The following is an 18,854-nucleotide window of genomic DNA, read 5'->3' on the forward strand; positions in this document are numbered from 1 at the left end:
GAATTGTGTAACACAATATACGAATAATCCAACAAGGCCGATGCACTAAGATATTTAAGGCCATTAACATCGCGCAATTTTAATAATTCAAAACGAAATGACCATATTGAAATGATTACTACAAATAATTTATAACCATACGTGATCAATGTAAGAATTTTCTGACGTTGGCGTCAGCGTGCAATTCATGTCCGATGGTTCACCGTAGTCCGGCCATTTTCCCGGAAGTTTACAACATGTGACGGGAATCACGTGGGTAGTGTTCGCGCCATCTACTGGAGGCCTTTCCCATTGGACGGTTACCAGGAAATCTGCATACGTGTCCGCGGAGCAGCAATGGAACTGGAAAATGGGTAATATGGTTTGAACAACTCATTTGTAATAACGTACTCCAATATTCATAAATCTTGATCTGATTTCTAAGTAAAATGCACAACTAAAATCGTCAACTTAGTGCAATACTTAATTACTGCATACAGAAAATGAAGCTGATATTGAGTTCTTACACTAAGGTGACTTGATGTATATTAATAGTCTAAAAGAACGCGTTACCTTACGTTTTGGTTTTCAACATAATGTAAAAAAATGTAAATGTAACTTGGAGTCCACTTAGCCTGGTTTATTTTTTTAATTGACGTCAATAGGTTTATTATGTATTTTTAATGGAGCTGACCCTTTTCTAAATCTTATCATAATAGAAGCAGAAACATTTTATTCGTTTAAATCCGCAGCCTATTAAAATCTTGAAAGTTTTACTTTCTGTAGTCAATTGTGCAAAAATGCGTTAACTTAAATTAACATTTGTATTCCTGTTTGATTGACATAAAACGTTATTTTGATTCCATATATCTTAATGCGCTATAGTTCAAGTTGTATAAATCCAATCTAGATGGTAAAATGTAACGTATTATACGCATTATGTATCAGTCAGTAAAGTCCTGTGTAAAACACTTAAACAGCTATTCAGACTTTTTTTAATATTGCAATAGGCTTAAAGCAAGGGGAGATGCTTTTCCCGATTATGTTTTCGTTATTTGTGGAAGAAATAGAATTGTATTAACAAAATAGAAACAATTGTGGTTTAGCGTGAAATTTGTTTGATTTTACTGTTATTTGCTGATGATGTGGTTGTTCTTGGTGAAATGCCGGGAGACTTACAAATGTCGTTAGACCGTTTATACAAATATTGTAATACCTGGGGCCTAGAAGTCAATATTGCTAAAACAAAAATTGTAATTTATCGCAAAAGTGTAAATGATTTTAACTATCTATGAGTAACTTTAAATTATACTAGTAAGTTTAGCCTTAATACCCAAACATTATATTGTAAAGGTTTAAAAGCAGAAAACACCGTTTTGTTAAATCTAAAAAAGTATCAATGTAAACCTAGGGTAGCCTCGCAATATTTTGATGCCTTGTTTCATCTATTTTTACATACGGGTGTGTAATGTGGGGAGAGAAGAAACATTTAAAATCTTGCAAAGCCCTACTAGGCGTTAGACAATCGTCTTCAAATGTGCTGTATATGGTGAATTGGGTAGATACCCATTGTATATAAATGGATATGTACGTAAAATATTGCTTCAAACTTAAGAAAAGTGATCATGTAATAATTCAGTCTGTCATAGAAGACGCTATGTTAGATATTGATAACAATCAAGATAATTGGATCAATAAGATTAAGAACCTTCTCACCCGATATGGCTTTTGCTATGTATGGTGTTATGATACACAGCTTAACGAAAACCAGTTCATTTGTATTTTAAACAGCGTATGAAAGACGAATATTTACATCAATGGCATGGAAGTGTTAATGAAAATGGTGTTTAAACTGTTTATAGAGTACTTAAAAACTGCATTTGAGTTTGAATCCTATTTAGACAAAATTGTGTCAAGAAATCGTGGAAATGCTATCACAAAATACGTATATATGTTCGCATAATTCAAGAAATCATACTGGCAGATATGAAAGATAACGTCTTTGTCAAGTATGTGATTCGAACGAAATAGAAGACGAATTACATTTTATATTTAAGTGTACATTCATGTCCATTTAAGGCAAACTAATATTAAAGGTTATTTTAAAATTATACCTAGTATGTTTAAACTTGTGCAGCTGCTTAATACACAGAACACATCTGAAACATTTATGCTATGTAAATATATATCGGAAGTATTTAAGGTGCGTTCTACTATATTAATGAATCTATAATTATGAGTCTTAATACACATATTTATCTCAAGCAGTATTATGCTTTGCTAACATTTTTAACTACGTGTTACCATTTATGTTTATACAATGTAAGACTGTTTTAATGTTAAAAATTGATCGATTGCATATCATTTGTTCCAACATATACCAGTATATAAACAAGAAGGCCATGATGGCCCTAGATGGCTTACCTGTAAAACGGTCTAAACTGTCGGGCAGGGATAAATTTGACACAAGGGTCAGAATTTGAAGAAAAAATTATAGAAGTCTACTATAAGCAGAATTCATAGTGAGAACTGAGATCTCTAACCTAGTGTTTGACCCAAAATGACCCATATTTGAACTTGACCTAAAAATATCAAAACAACCTTTCTGACAAATTTCCAGAATATTTGGGCTAAAAATGTAGCCTCTAAATAGTTTACAAGGCTTTTCAATACTGGGGCCCTGTGACCTAGTTTTGGACCCCCAAATGACGCATAATCAAAGCTGACATGGAAATCAACAAAACAACCTTTCTGATTAATTTCCAGGATATTTGGGCTGAAAATGTTACTTCTAAGGTGTTAACAAGTTTTTTCCATATTTGGGCTCTGTGACCTAGTTTTTGACCCCAGATGACCCATATTCGAACTTGAGCTAGAGTATAACGAAATAACCTGTCTTGCATACCGGACGTGTATTTCCGGTCATGTGACCAGTGCTCGAAATACTCATCTTACACCCCCCATGTAAGATGAGTCACGCGCAACAACGCGACACTTCTTATTTCTTTATTTGTATGGTTATAAAAAGTAGATTAAGCAATTTAAATAAAATAGAATCAAAGATAAAAGTATACAATACTTTTAATAAAATTGAAAATAAATAATCGTAAAAGAGCGATTTTTAAAGGAACAATTTGACGTCGATAGTGATTTAAAATTACTGCGCTTTATTGACGTCAGTACACAACGTCGCACGCGCTTTTTGGTCAAATGTACAAAAGTGCGTTTTTTCTACGTCAATTTTCCCACAAATTTATTATTTTATGTATGCAAGAAAAAAACCGACCCTCGGGCACGCTGCGTGCCCGGAAACTCGGCAAGCCTCGTTACCGGCTTACGCGCGTGCCATCGGGTCGGATTTTTCTATCCGTACCGGAAACACATGATAGATACTTATATTCTGACAAATTTCCAGGATATTTGGGCTGAACATATTACATCTTAAGTGTTAACAAGGTTTTTCCATATTTGGGCTCTGTGACCTAGTTTTTGACCCCAAATGACCCATATTTGAACTTGAGCTAGAAATCATCAAAACAACCTTTCTGACAAATTTCAAGGATATTTGGGCTGAAAATGTTACCTGTAGAGTGTTAACAAGGTTTTTATCATATTTGGGGCGGTGTGACCTAATTTTTGACCTCAGATGACCCATATTCGAACTTGAGCTAGAAATCATCGAAACAACTTCTCTGATTTTTTTTCAGGATATTTAGACTGAAAATGTTACCCCTAGAGTGTTGACAAGGTTTTCTTTTTCATATTTGGGCTCCTTGACCTAGTTTTTGACCCCAGATGACCCATATTCGAACCCGTCCGAGTAATTACTGGGACAAACATCCTGACCAAGTTTCGTTACAATTGATGTGATATTGTGACCACTAGAGTGTAAACAAACTTAGTGTGTACGGACGACACACGACAGACGACAGAAGACGGACGACGGACATTTAACGATCTTATTTAACGATCTTATTAGCTCACCCTCAGCCTACGGCTAAGGTGAGCTAAAAAGCAAACTATTGGTTATTTTATTGTATACTATTATTTTTTGATAGGTTGGTGATTAACTATTCCAGTTTATCCTTAAACATAGATTGATTATAATATTGATTTATTATTTCATACTATATTGTATAATTATAATTGTAAGATATTTAATGTGTATATGAAACACACACAAAACTGTATAGTTAACGTGTAATAAATTCAGTTCTGTTCTGTTCTGTGTTCCCTCGATGAAATAAAGTTTGATTTCACATCGAAATTAATCAAATATCCCCTATGTCGTTATAGGACTGGAGTCCAATATCTCTTGTTAAATGTTTAAATACTTCTTCATTCAATCCAGCCCATCTAATGTATTCACAGATTTGTGGTGGAAAGAAAAATCATGACCCAAACAGGTCTCAATTACCCCGAAAAATCTTATGCTTAAAGTGACACTCTTATTTAAAAGCAATACATAATCATGTATAACAAACATCAATTTTGACTGATAAACCTTTAACTACTTAGTAAATAATACATTTATGGAAATTATTAATTACTGATAACACGATTGTAACCGTGTATTTAATAGCAGAGAGCGCAAAAAATATTAAATGATTGGTGAATGCAAAAATATTTACTGTGGTTTATTTTAATCTCATAAGGTTGAAATACTGTGTTTAATACTCATTTCTTTCAAATTCAACTCGGTATCCTTCATAAAAACAATTGTTTTTACATTTATTCATCCTTTTTGGAATATTAAAACAATATTGTTTATTATGGTAAATCTTATCTGTAAGTAAGAGTGCATCTCTAATTAGTATCTCAATTCAGTCAGCAAAGTGACTTACTTAATATTCTTTTACAAAATTAGAAACAGTATATCATGACTCAATAAAGATATGAGAATATAACATACAGTATACCCAAACATAAACAGTGGTCTTTAACTTGAGGATTGTATTAGAGACTTATGTATGTTCGAGAAATTGGGACCGGATCTAGAACAATTTCATTTACCAGTAACCCCGGTTCTTTATTAATCTGTGAAAATGTACAAGTTCTGCTATGCATGATACATGTCTTTTAGGTCGACCAATACTATATACCTAAAAGGGATTTCATTTTTACTTTAACGCAATATCATGCGCCTTTAACATGAAACGTCCAAAAAGCCATAGCCCGTGTGGACAAACAAATATAGACTCAAGTGTTTTTAAGTGATTCAATGCGTTTATGTTTTTCAAAATTAAACAATTAAACATCAAGAGCTGTCACAGTATGTGACGAATGCCCCCGAATGTGACATTGACCTATGAACAAGGTCAGTTCATGAAAAGTTAAAGATCAAACAAATACATATGGCAAGTTATTTTAAATTGCCTCTGGACATAAAAAATACCACCCATACTTGACAACCTACATTCTTATGTCCTTATATTCAGCATTCAATTGTGAATAAAAACGAAGTGTATCTTTCACCTTAGAGGTAGGGACATGGGTCTTGCACGTGACACGTCGTCTTGGTATGTCGAACACATGTGGCAAGTAATTTTAAAATCTGTCCATACAAGAAAAAGTTACAGCCCGGACATAACAACCATACTCTGTATTCTTATATGCAGCACTCCATTGTGAATAAACACCTAAGTGTGACCTTGACCTTAGTGGTAGGGACACAGTTCTTGCACGCGACACGTTGTCTTGGTATGTCGAACACATGTGGCAAGTTATTTTAAATTCTGTCCATACAAGGGAAAGTTACAGCCCGGACACGACAACCTATACTCTATGTCGTTATATGCAGCATTCCATTGTGAATAAACACTAAGTGTGACCTTGACCTAAGAAATAGGGACACGGATCTTGCACGTGACACGTCGTCTTGGTATGCCGAACAAATCTGGCAAGTTATTTTAAAATCTGTCCATACAAGAAAATGTTACAGCCCGGACACGACAATCTATACTCTATGTCTAATATGCAGCATTCCATTGTGAATAAACACCTAAGTGTGACCTTGACCTTAGAGGTAGGGACACGGTTCTTGCACGCGACACGTCGTCTTGGTATGTTGAACACATGTGGCAAGTTAATTTAAAATCTGTCCATACAAGGGAAAGTTACAGCCCGGACACGACAACCTATACTCTATGTCCTTATATGCAGCATTCCATTGTGAATAAACACGAAGTGTGACCTTGACCTAAGAGGTAGGGACACAAGTTTTGCACACGACACGTCTTCTTGATATGCCAAACACATGTGGCAAGTTATTTTAAAATCTGTCCATACAAAGGAAAGTTACAGCCCGGACACGACAACTTATACTCTATGTCTTTATATGCAGCATTCCATTGTGAATAAACACCTAAGTGTGACCTTGACCTTAGAGGTAGGGACACGGGTCTTGCACGCGACACGTCATCTTGGTATGCCGAACACATGTGGCAAGTTATTTTAAAACCTGTCCATACAAGGGAAAGTTACAGCCCGGACACGACAACCTATACTCTATGTCCTTATATGCAGCATGCCATTGTGAATAAACACGAAGTGTGACCTTGACCTAAGAGGTAGGGACACGGGTCTTGCACGCGACACGTCGTCTTGGTATGCCGAAGATATGCGGCAAGTTATTTTAAAATCTGTCCATACAAGGGAAAGTTACAGCCCGGACACGACAACCTATACTCTATGTCCTTATATACAGCATTACATTGTGAATAAACACCTAAGTGTGACCTTGACCTTAGAGGTAGGGACACGGTTCTTGCACGCGACACGTCGTTTTGGTATGCCGAACACATGTGGCAAGTTCTTTTAAAATCTGTCCATAATATTCTGAGTTATTGAGTCGGAAGGACGGACGGACGGACAGACGGACGAACGGTGCGATTTTAATATGCCCACCTTCGGGGGCATAAAAATGCCGAATAATCATATACAAAAGTTGTTTAAGTTAAGTAAATACGTATATAAAAGGCAAGGCATTATCACAATTCACAGCCTCTCCTGAGGTCGCTTTCAAAAAGGCGTACCCAACGTCATACAGGAAAGTTATGCCCATTTATGGTCATATTATTTGATACGACCGAGGTCCGCAGGTGAACTGTTAAACCATTTAAGTTATGATGCATTTATGATTTATTTAATAAATATATTGAAATTGAACGCCGTTTTCAAAGACACAAAACATGCTAGGTATTTAATGTGTGCACTTTGCGCTCTTGTTAATTTTTCAAGTTTTATTCATGGCCCAAATGGGTATGAGAGGTAACAAACGGCTTATCAAACATATATACAAAGTAAATGAAGAAAAACATGTTAATTGCAACAAATTAACAGCCAAAAAGCAAAATATTTACAGCTTACTATAGAAAAAGATGGCAAACACACATACTGGTTTTACAATATTGCGATAAAACAAAGGAAGATGACTTAATTAACATTAACATTCAGCATTATGATTTTAACAAACAAATATACGTTTGTCAGTTCTAAACATTGATTGGCTGGTATGAAAGGGAATGTTACAGTTCTCCGAGCCTGTATAACTTAGAAATAAACGGCGAACTCATTGTCACTAAAAGACAGTATTGGGATAGACAAAATGACAAAGGTAGGCCCAGGCAGGACGGAAAATCCGATCCTACTGCAGCTGACAAATTGCACAAGAAACACTTGAAAACATGTTTTCACTAGGGTATTGTAATGATGTTTGATATTTGTAGATCACTTAGGAAGATCAGTTGAAACCAGATGATAAAACATAAACAAAGGTAGATGTATTTGTATGCTTGTTCTAAATTGATCAGTTCTGAGTCGGCCCAGTTAGCGCAGATGGTAAAGTCTACCAATTCAAATGTCCCGGGTTCGAATCGGTTATCGGCTTGCTACAGTCACTGTCAGGATTCAAGTGAAGTGAAGCCGGTGAAGTTTCTGGGTGTGGAACCCAGACAGGTCCTGTATAGACTGAGAACGCGTATAAATATTTTGATTGGGCGTTATCCACACCTATTGTTTTACAGTATTGAGGCAATTTAATGATATTCTATGAACGAATTTCTAGGTATCAAGCTGTTCAAAAATACATATTTTTATTTTATCATTTTGCCCCACCCCCTATAACCTTTCATAGACTTCAGCGCTTTCTTTTGAGTATGTGGCGTGTTTAACCTACTAAGTATTTGTAAGAAGAAAAACAGGCGCGAGTATTCAGTGCAGCTAACAGTAAATAATAATGTTGACGTCTATGCGGTCCATAAATTCATCAAGCCACGGGGACACCAAGGCTATAATATGTTTGTGTTTGGAAAGCCATATAAAAGGATATCTACGAGTACTATTTTCACCCCCTTGCTTTTAAGATATGTGTTCTTATATTTAACCGGGCCACTTATTAAATAATGAACTAGAACGATAGTATGTTTTCATTGGATTTATCAAATATTTTATCAAGTATTGCAATCCCTGTTTCGTCGGTTGAAAATGTAAGAACTAAAACACCAAACACATATAACATAGCACTTTGCTGAATGCCGAAATAGAACATACTAATGTGCGCATGCAACATGCATAATTCAAGCAGACAATATCTCACCATTTTAATAAGCTTGAGCTATGCATCCAATATACCACCAGATATGCTATGACGTTAGTAAGTCCTCATTAAGAACGTACCGTCACGAGTTTTCAGTTCCAGGTTTTGACATTGACCCAATGAGGATAGTCCTACTGAAACAGTCACCTCGTTTAGTAGGTCACGGGCAGGCATTAGGTCAGTACCAAAAAATATCAGAACGTGATTTGACAACAGGCTTTTGTGACCTTATTACAACGTTTATCAGTACTCAACGTGTCATAGGCGTTGTATTCAATTTAATTACTTCATTTGCACTCTACAATATTACGAAATGAAAGATGAAATAAAACAGAAAACGAATTAAGAAAACAGAAAATTGGTCTATCGACAATAATGTTAATAAAAAATGATAATTTGAATATATCTTTGTTGTTAAATAGGAATTTTCATAAATAAAATAACTTTGGGTATTTGTGGATTGTACAATATATTCTGGCATATAAATGTCGTATACATTACTTTCTTATAAGGATAGTTAGCAGTAATATATGATTTTAAAAGATTTTTTAGGGTTTTTTTTACACTATATTTCGAATAAGTTGCTTTAATTTTTAAACGAGTTCAGAAATACAGAGGACGTCACTTAGTTTAACAACCTTTTTGACACTTGCCACTCGTTTATAAAATAAATTAAAATGGTTTGAAATGTTTGCAGGGTGGGGTTAAGGCACTTCACCAATAAAAAAACAATTTCTAGTCCGAATTCATTTTTAGTTTAGTTTATTTCATTTTCAGCATCTCATTTAGCTTTATTGTTTGTGGGTGTTTTGCATTTAATCGTAAGCTAATTGACAAACAATTGTTCATATTATATATTATTTAGGTTGTAGTTTAATTGCCGTTGACGTTTAAACCAGAACCAGTTTCGATTACTAGAATATTTACAAAATATATTTTAAAAACAAAGGGATGAAAGTAGAAGTCGTAGATACCCTATGTTATGACTTGACATTTTGTAAAATATACTGATGGCTCGATCAAGAGTGTTCTCTCGACTTGATGAACTCATGGACCTCATATTGCAATAACAAAAAAATCATCTGCGACTTTTGTGAGGAAATGTCTTACAAACTGTCATATGTTTACGTAAGTAAGTACTTACATAAACATATAACATTATAAGAATCTGTCATGAGTTTACGGTATGGATAGAAAAATCCGACCCGAGGGCACGCGCGTAAGCCGGTAACGAGGCAACGAGGAAGTTTTTCTTGCATATCTATAATCATCAATTTGTGGAAAAATTTTACGTAGAAAACAAACTTGTACATTTTACCAAAAAGCGCGTGCGACTTTGTTTATTGACTTCATAGAGCGCGGTAATTATAATTCATTATTGACGTCAAATAGTTCCTCTAAAAGTCGCATTTTTACGATTATTTATTTTCAATTTTAATTATAAGTCTTGCATACTTGATATACTTGATTGCGATTTATTGAAATGGCATAATATACTTTTCATAAACAATGAAAAAAATCAGAAGTGGCGCATTGATGCGTGTGACTCATCTTACATGGGGGTGTCAGTCGGGGTTTTCCAGCACTGGTCATCGGACCGGAAACACGCGACCGGTATACAAGAAAACACTTTTTCCGTGCCTTGGTATCTGAGTTATGCACATTGCACATCATCTACACTTACGTATTTTGCACTCTTAAAACATAGTTTTATGTTTCTTAATTCAGTTTTAACACGAATGGTACCAAATATTTGAAATCAAAACTTTCTAGAACAGATTAGAATCCTCCACAAAATTTGCAGCTTCCCTATTTCCATCTGTCCGTCAACATTTTATTTATTGTTTTCCTTCCTTACTTCCTTTTTTATAAAGACGTTATTTTAAGATGACAACTAAATACTATTCCAATTGATCAGATTCCGATTTGACAGTTAAAAGACGTGACTAGCGGCAGTTCTTGGATTTAACGTTGTGAGTTAAAGTCTCAGATAACTTTGAACATTCCCCATCACACCAGTCTATCAATGCACTAGATTATTAAAATGGTTTTACGGGTGTCCCCAACCTCCTAGCAAATAGCCCAGCATCCGGCGTAAAAGTGTGTGTGTGTGTGTTGTGTGTGCGTGCGAAGGCGGGGTTGGGGGGGGGGGGGAGACAATTTTGTAATCAATTCATCATATACATCCAAAGCTAAAGTGTGGATCCGTGGCTCGATCGCGGCAAATACAGTTTTAACGAGTATAAGTTTTGTGGAATGACATACAATGTATTACATATTACATATGTGTGCTAGTAGCGTCTCAATTTGTCACGAAATGATGGGTCTGTTACCATGGTATCCTATACAAACTCTGTTGATTTACTTGGAAAACGCTCAAATATCATTTCTAAGTTTTACGATCCGCTAGATCTTTACTTTTGCGTCGCCGACTCTAGTGTTTGTACGATAATGTTGTGCATTGTCGAACCTCTGGTGAGTGAGAAAGGAGATGTACCGCTATACAAAAGACACTCGTTAATCGACATCAGTGCAAGTAGCAAAATGGTGCCCTTAGTTGTCATTAAATTTGATTTTGGTCAATTATGTGCGTAGACCAATATGCATGTTTATTTAGATAGTGTTGTCTGATATTCGGTAATAGTATAGAAAAGATAGGCCGATTTGACGAACTCATTATGTATAAATGGCTCTAGGCATTCACTCTGTATACGACCTATCCTGAAGTCGCTTGCGTACATAACGTAATAAGGAAAGTTATGCCCATATATGGTCATATTACTGGATACGACCAAGATCCGCAAGTGAACTGAATTTGCATTTATGTTATGATAAATGTATAAATTATTTAATCACTATATTAAGATCAAACTTCGTAAACAAAGAAGCAAAACGTGATAGATGTTTAAAGTGTGCACTTTGCGCACATGCCAATAAAACATTTCTTAGATATCGTTGAGGACTTCCACCATCAGTCTATCAAACACATACCTTCTCTAGTTGGCTGCCGCTTTCAAAGCTCCTAACTCTTCTTAACCTGGTAAACGCATGGCAGACTTTCTTGTCGCTGATTGTATCGCAAAGAGGGTCGTTCCAACTCATTAGCTCCATTCCTTAGTGTATGTATATCATCAAAGAACTTTTTTCCTGATAGCCGCTAGAAGGTCTTTGTAGGCATGTATCCTTTTTATCTTGCCTCAGAATTACCCATGCATCGTTTAATAATCCGAATGTAGCGATTCAATTTGTAACTTATACTCGTTAAATCTGTTTTTGCCGAGATCGAACCAAGAACCCACACTATCGTTTTGAATGTATATGAGTAATTGAATATAAAATAAGTTTCTAGACCCCCAAAGCCCCCCCCCCCCACACACACACACTGATACACCGGATCCTGGGCCAATTGAATGGAGGTGGGGTACACACATAGAACAACTTTTAAAACCAAATGCATTTATCGCCTTGTGTAAAAGGGAATATTCAAAGTTCTCTGAGCCCTTGACACACAATGTCAAATCTAAGAACTGCCGCTAGTCACGTTTATTAAATATCAATTCAGAATCTGATCAAATGGAATAGCAATTATATCATAAATGGCGATGTCATCATGAAATTACGTCTTTATTTTTTTCAAGTAAGGAAGGAAAACAATAACAAAATTGTGGACAGACAGATGGAAAATTACATGGTGATTAATTTGGGGTAGTTGCATACTTTGTGCAGGGTTCTAATTAAGTTCTGAAAAGATGACATGTTTGATATCATTCATGCTACAACTTAATTATTTAGAAACATAACTCCACGCTTAAAAGTACAAAACGCGTTGCTGTAGATAATGCGCAGTGAGCATAACTCAGATACCACGCTGCAGCAGAGTGTTATATGTGTAGTATGCACTTACTGACGTTGACAGTTTGTACGATATCTTCTCACAACAGTCGCCCTTGTTTTGTGTTATTGCAATATTAGTGTTTTTTTTGTGTGTGACGTGTTTTACGTAATAAAAAGCAAAAACAGGCGCAAGCATTCAGCACAGTTTACAGTGAATAATAAATATTGACGTCTATGAGGTCCATGAGTGCATCAATCCGAGGGAACGCTCTATACCGAGGTATAGTATAGTATATTATTGGCGCCGCACTAAAGTGCGCGCCTTTTATGGAATGGGAATTTATTTTAGTTAGTGGTAGGAGCGGTTTTTAAGTTGGTTGACAGTTGGGGTTTACTGTTATTTTATAATGATTAAAAAATGCAAATGGGTGGCGATTGCATGGGTGTTAAAAATGCTATTTATGGTTGAATAGATAGTCTTCAATTTATCTTTAAAACATTATTTCGGAAGAACGACAAATAAGTTTAATAACTGTTCCCGATTCGTTTACGTTTTCCGATTAAATATCTGAAATATCATGTGCCGGAAATGTAAAATGTGTGGACCGGTAATTATGTGAATGGGAATAATTATGTTTTATGTTGTTTTGTTATGTTTACTGCATTGATAAACCATGGGGTAATCTTTTTTCTTAAATCTAATCGATATTGGAATTAAATGTTCACCTAACTTTATTTGTTAATGTGTTGAAGGTGACATTAGTAAAATTTTATTACGATTGTCCCCGAGTTGTAACACATACCGGACGTTGCTATTTTTAGAACCAGAAGGTATTTCCCCGCTATTCATAGGTCAATTTCTACATCGTAGTAGTTGGAAACTCGGGTGATGTTTTTATCATGAATATACGTTTAAAATAAGTAAACACTAAAAGTGCACACTGACAGTTGATTACGATACACCTAACAATTTGAGTCATTACAGTAAAACATGGATTATAAGTGAATTATACGCGTAGGAGAAGATTTTCTGTCGAAAAAACGACAATCGGCATGGAACTGAGATATTCGTATCAAAGGGCTATGCATTTAAGTATCTTTGAGTAGTTTTGTACGTTGATGTTTTCAAAAATGTTTGTTTTTAATTTATCTTTGGAATTCTTAAATCATTTTTATTTGCTAAATGATAAGACAGCGTGTTAATATGTTGACATACATGTACTATAATTATATATTATTATAAATATACCTGTTACATCTACTTATGCACCAGTCAATTGTAACCACGCCCCCCCCCCCAGGTCGGGGGTATACCGGGGATAGCGGGGGAAAAGGACCGTGTTTTTACCTTCGGGGTGTCCCTGCAGTGCCGGGTGAATGCGATGGTGGGGCGTGGTTACTACAGTCAATTGTAACCACGCCCCCCTAGGTAGCTGGGACTTTGACTTTCGGTCCAGCCAACCCCAGGTAAAATCCTCGTCCTACGAGGACGAGCTGATGGTCAAATCCCTGCCATATGCCCCCGCACCCCAGGGAGCCTAGGTGCCTAGGTGAGGCATATTCCCCGCTATATTTTGCTCGAAGACAAAACCACCGCATTCACCCGGCACTGCAGGGCCACCTGAAAGGTAAAAACACGGCCCGTTTCCCCGGCATAACCCCGGACCTGAGGGGCCATGGTTACAATTGACTGGTGAATTATGTACATGTTTCATATTTTTAAATGTACTTATGCACATTATTTATGTATATGATATGAGTATGTAATCTTTTATTTGATTGTTTTATCTTAGAAAAATATTAGACTTAAAATTTTGTTTAAAAATGATGTGTTTTGGTATGTGACCAATTTTTAACATACCATAATACATGAACATACCCATTATTTGTTTACAAACTGCATATTTTTCAAAATAAACCTATAAGAAAAGACGAACATGGTTTCGGGCTGGAAGCCACGACAGCTTTGACACTAGCGACATTCATTTGCTTGGTGTAGGTCTCGTTAAAACCCCGTACTGTTGTGAATCATTATCAACCATATGCACAACAACTACACATTTGTGCCTACCAACTTACTATTGGCTTACACGGATATTAGTGCAGAATGTATAATTGATACATGTGCATTTGTCTTTCACAGTTGTAGTTTCTGCCGGTTGATAATCAGAAGTCTAATTTATTTCAGGTAGGAAAATGACTGAATTTTACTAAGTCAACAACTTGGGGTTATGAAGAATTCCAGCCTGCATTAAATACTATGTTGGATCATTGAGACAGATTTGACGTCCATGTCTATCCACAAGGCAGTCACATCTGATAGAGATGATGTGAGTATTTCATATAAAACATATTTGAGTTGGTGTTTGTTGTTTTATAAACTCACTGTATTCAATAATCAAGTGGTGGTGGTGGTGGTGGTGGTGGTGGTGATGATGATGATAATGATGATGATGATGATTATGATGATGAATTTTATTGATAAATTTAGTAATTTTCTTTATATATTATCTACATGTATGTATCAGCTTGTTTTTGTTTTTTTAAATAATGTCGAGAAATATTAAACTGTTTATATTTTATTTTGTATATGTATGGCAGTTTTATTATCTATACTAATAAGTTAGAAAGGCTTTAAAGTATATTTTTTCTTTTACAGCACTAAACATTCTAGATGGGTAAAGAACCTGTAGGGGCATGAAACCCAAATCAGAATTGACTCAGCATTGAGTAATTATCATCTGTGCACACACTACAAATACAAACGCATGGGAACAGACCAAGCTTCAAATGTTGAAGAGTGAAGAATTATTGTGAAAAATTCTAAATGTAAGAAAACCATTGACAAAATAACAAATAGACATCGATTACCTACAGAGACTGTTTACATGTTATAATATTAAAAAGACAAATTAGTTGAGAACTTTCACTCTGGCATTTTTGGAGGGGCATTACCGCCTATATGTACATAGTGTTCTTGTTTCTTTACATATTTTAATTTGAAAGTACATTCATTGTTTTTAAATCTGAATTCTGAGTAAGTATCATACGTAAAATTCCTTTATTTGAATGATTACATTTTATGAATAAGTCCAATAAAGCTTTATCAGTTTTTACAAGAAAAGGGTTGATTTTTAAGCATTTTATTAGCTATAAAAATGTATGGTTACATGACATTATGTATATTTTCTTCAAAATTGAACGGTAAACTATCATAAATTGTCTTTTAAATTGTTCATTAGACATCATAGAAAATATTTAAAATGATTTCAGCAGGCTGTCTTATTATTAATTATTTTTTATGAATTTATAAAACTGCTTTATATTTTCAAACATCGAAATACTGCTCTGTTCAGAAGACTCTCAAGATCAATCAAAATGATTTTTTTCTATGTGTATCAATAATGCTGTTCGTTTGAACTTAAGTTTTCTGTTAACTGAAGTTTATTTCACCAGAAACTGTTGTGTTTATTTCATAAGCTCTGATAATGTGAAAAAAAAATCAAATATAGACAAAATATTTACTTGTTGCTCTTTGTAGCCCTTGGATTTTGGGGTGGGTGTAATGAAACATAACTAAAAAAAATTAATTCACGGTAAAATATCTTCAAATTTTTGATTTGGATAAAAGTCCCATTGTGTACCATGATAATAACTATGTTGTCGGTGAAAGCTTTTATTAAAGTGTGTATTACTAATACCTTAATTCAGTTTAAATAATTATGGCCTTTAATGATGTTTGTTTCTTGTTATATTGAGCTTTGTCAATTTTGTTGTTGTTTTTATTATGTACAATTACTACTTCTATTTCCTCACTTAAAAAAATGGTCTCATTTGTCAAATTGAATTGGTACATATTTCATATAAAGTGAAAAAAAACAAACACTATTTTTAAAGATGCACTCTTACTCTCCCAAACAAGACTTATCACAATTAATATTATTGTTTTGATTTTTCAAAATGGGTTGATAGATGTCAACAACAATGTGAATGAAGGATTTTGAGTTCAATTTGCTAATAAGAATGAACATAAAACATGGTATTTCTGCCTTGTGATACTATAGTAGACCACAGTAAATCTTTTAGCAATCACTAATCATTTAATATTTGTCATGCTTTCTGCTATTATAAATAAAGCTTGCTTGTCACAAGCTTGTTATAAATCAGTAAACAATAATTCAATAAATGGATTATTTAGTAAGTAGTTATTGTTTTATCAGTCAATTTGATGTGTGTTATAAATACAATTATATCATATATGTATTGATTTCAAATAAGAGTTCCACTTTAAAGATGCTCATTTAAAGATAATGAACAGACACACAAAAACTAGACATATTTGATACTAATTGTATGAATGATTATTGTTTAGGTGACCTCTGATTTGTTTTGGAGATATTCATAAATGGGTGTTATTCTTTGTTGTCTTCAGTTTCTTATACATTTAAGGATTTTTATAATTGCTTTTCTGGTATATATTAATTTAATGCAAATGAAAACACACTTTAAAGTAGACATATTTGATACTAATTATATAAATGATTATTGTTTACATGTACTCTAATTTGTTATGACGATATTCATAAAGGGGTGTTCTTCATGTTATTACACATTTTGGACTTGATTTCGTATTGCTTTTCTGGTATATATTCATTTAATGCACAAAGAAATTATTATGTGTTCAGTATCACTTTCACACATTGTTTACTATTATTTTGTGCATATTTGGCCTATTTATGCTTATATGTGCATTGTTGTATTTCAAAACCTTTGGGAAAAATAGAAACAGTATTATTTCTTTCATACATAGTCTGATACATATTCAGTTTGTATGCATTATTTATATCATATTTGAAAAACTTGCCATTGTCTTATAAGACACATGCTATTTTTGTGTTAATATCACTATCAACTAAAAACATCCATTTTCAACTCTTCTTTACCATGTAAATGGGGAAGTTAACATTATAACTCCATTGACCAGTTTTTTATGCAATTTGTCCAATTTCATACATTTTAGTATTATTTAACAGCTAAAAACAAGGCATGTTATGTTATAATTGCATTTTATCTAGTAAACAATGTTCTCTTTTTATATAACCGTTCAATAATTATGTTCTAATTATGTTTGTAACTTTCAGACGAAATGATAATGTTTATTAAAGTACTACAAAAAATGTTATTTCATGTCACCTTTTCATGATGAATTCCCCAAATAATCAGAAAACTTATTCTTCCCTTCAAGTTATCATTCCAGCATGGTGAATTTGCCCCCTCCCCCTAAATGATTAGAACTGCAGTGTACAAGAACAATAACTCTATTTTAGCGAATTGCAAGAGTTATTCCCTTTGTTCCTTTTCCTGTCCGTAGCATAACAAGAAAACTACTTTTTGGAATTCATTAAACATCATTCAATGGTAAAGCACAACAAGAGGAAGTGCAGTGCACAATGACTATAGCTGTATTTCAGCTAATTACAGAATTATTGCCCTTTGCCTCTTTTTCTTGACCAGATCATTACTTTCAAAATACTCATGGTATTGAAATAAAACTTGGTATATGGATAGGTGGCAATGACAAATAGTACAGTGCACAAGCACCCTAATTCTGTCGTGTTCATTAATGTACCACACCCCTAATGAAACGTTCAACTTGAAACTCTTCAATTTCAATGCTTTAGCCTATGTTGCTAAGCAGAATACTACAAATATTTTGAGAATTTCATGGATGCGGTTCGATGCATTGTAATATGCTTGTTGGCCTTGACATTTCTTGTTTTTCAACATATAACAAATGCATAAACTATTAAACGGCGCCCTTTGATGCTTTGCATCAATGGTCTTTCTTGTACAATTTGGAAAGTCATATCATAGGGTATCTACGACTACTATTTTCATCCCTTTGATTTTAAAATATTTTTTTACATTCATCCAGAACATTCGATAAAAAACTAGTAAGAATTAAGTATGTATTTATTGGATTTATTACGCATTTTGTCAAGTGCAGTAAGCCTTGTTTCGTCTGTTGAAAATGTAAGAAATACAACATCAAGCATATATAACAAAGCACTTGCACCATTGCTGAATGTCTAAATAGTACGTATGTGCTCATGCAACGTGCATAATTCAAGCGGACAATATCTCTCCGTAATAACACATTGTAATAAGCTGGAGATATGCATCCAACATACCATCAGATATTCTATGACGTTAGTTAGTCCGCACTAAGAAAATCCAGGCACGATTTTCCAGTTACAGGTTTTGACATTGACCCAAAGAGAAAAGTCCTACTGAAACACTCACCCCGTTTATCAAATCAGAACACTCATTAGCAAGTCATGGGGAGGCTTTAGGACAAATAAAGTACGTGCTTTGACAATATGATTTCGTTACCCAGTGACACAGTTTTTTGGTACCGTACGTGTCAAAGGCGTCGTATGCCAAT

At 34.5% G+C, this 18,854-nt stretch overlaps 1 protein-coding gene across 2 annotated transcripts in view; it reads right to left on the reverse strand.

Annotated features, from left to right (window-relative positions):
• Nucleotides 1–18,854, reverse strand: part of LOC128233418 (tetraspanin-1-like) — a 57,852-nt gene that overhangs the window by 8,303 nt on the left and 30,695 nt on the right. For both annotated transcript variants that reach the window (XM_052947085.1, XM_052947086.1), the window contains one exon: nt 142–342. In XM_052947085.1, the coding sequence (XP_052803045.1) occupies nt 142–342 (201 nt within the window). The remainder of the gene's footprint in view (nt 1–141; nt 343–18,854) is intronic.

Source organism: Mya arenaria, chromosome 5 (genome assembly GCF_026914265.1).
Source record: "Mya arenaria isolate MELC-2E11 chromosome 5, ASM2691426v1".
In the NCBI taxonomy this organism is placed as follows: Eukaryota; Metazoa; Mollusca; class Bivalvia; order Myida; family Myidae; genus Mya; species Mya arenaria.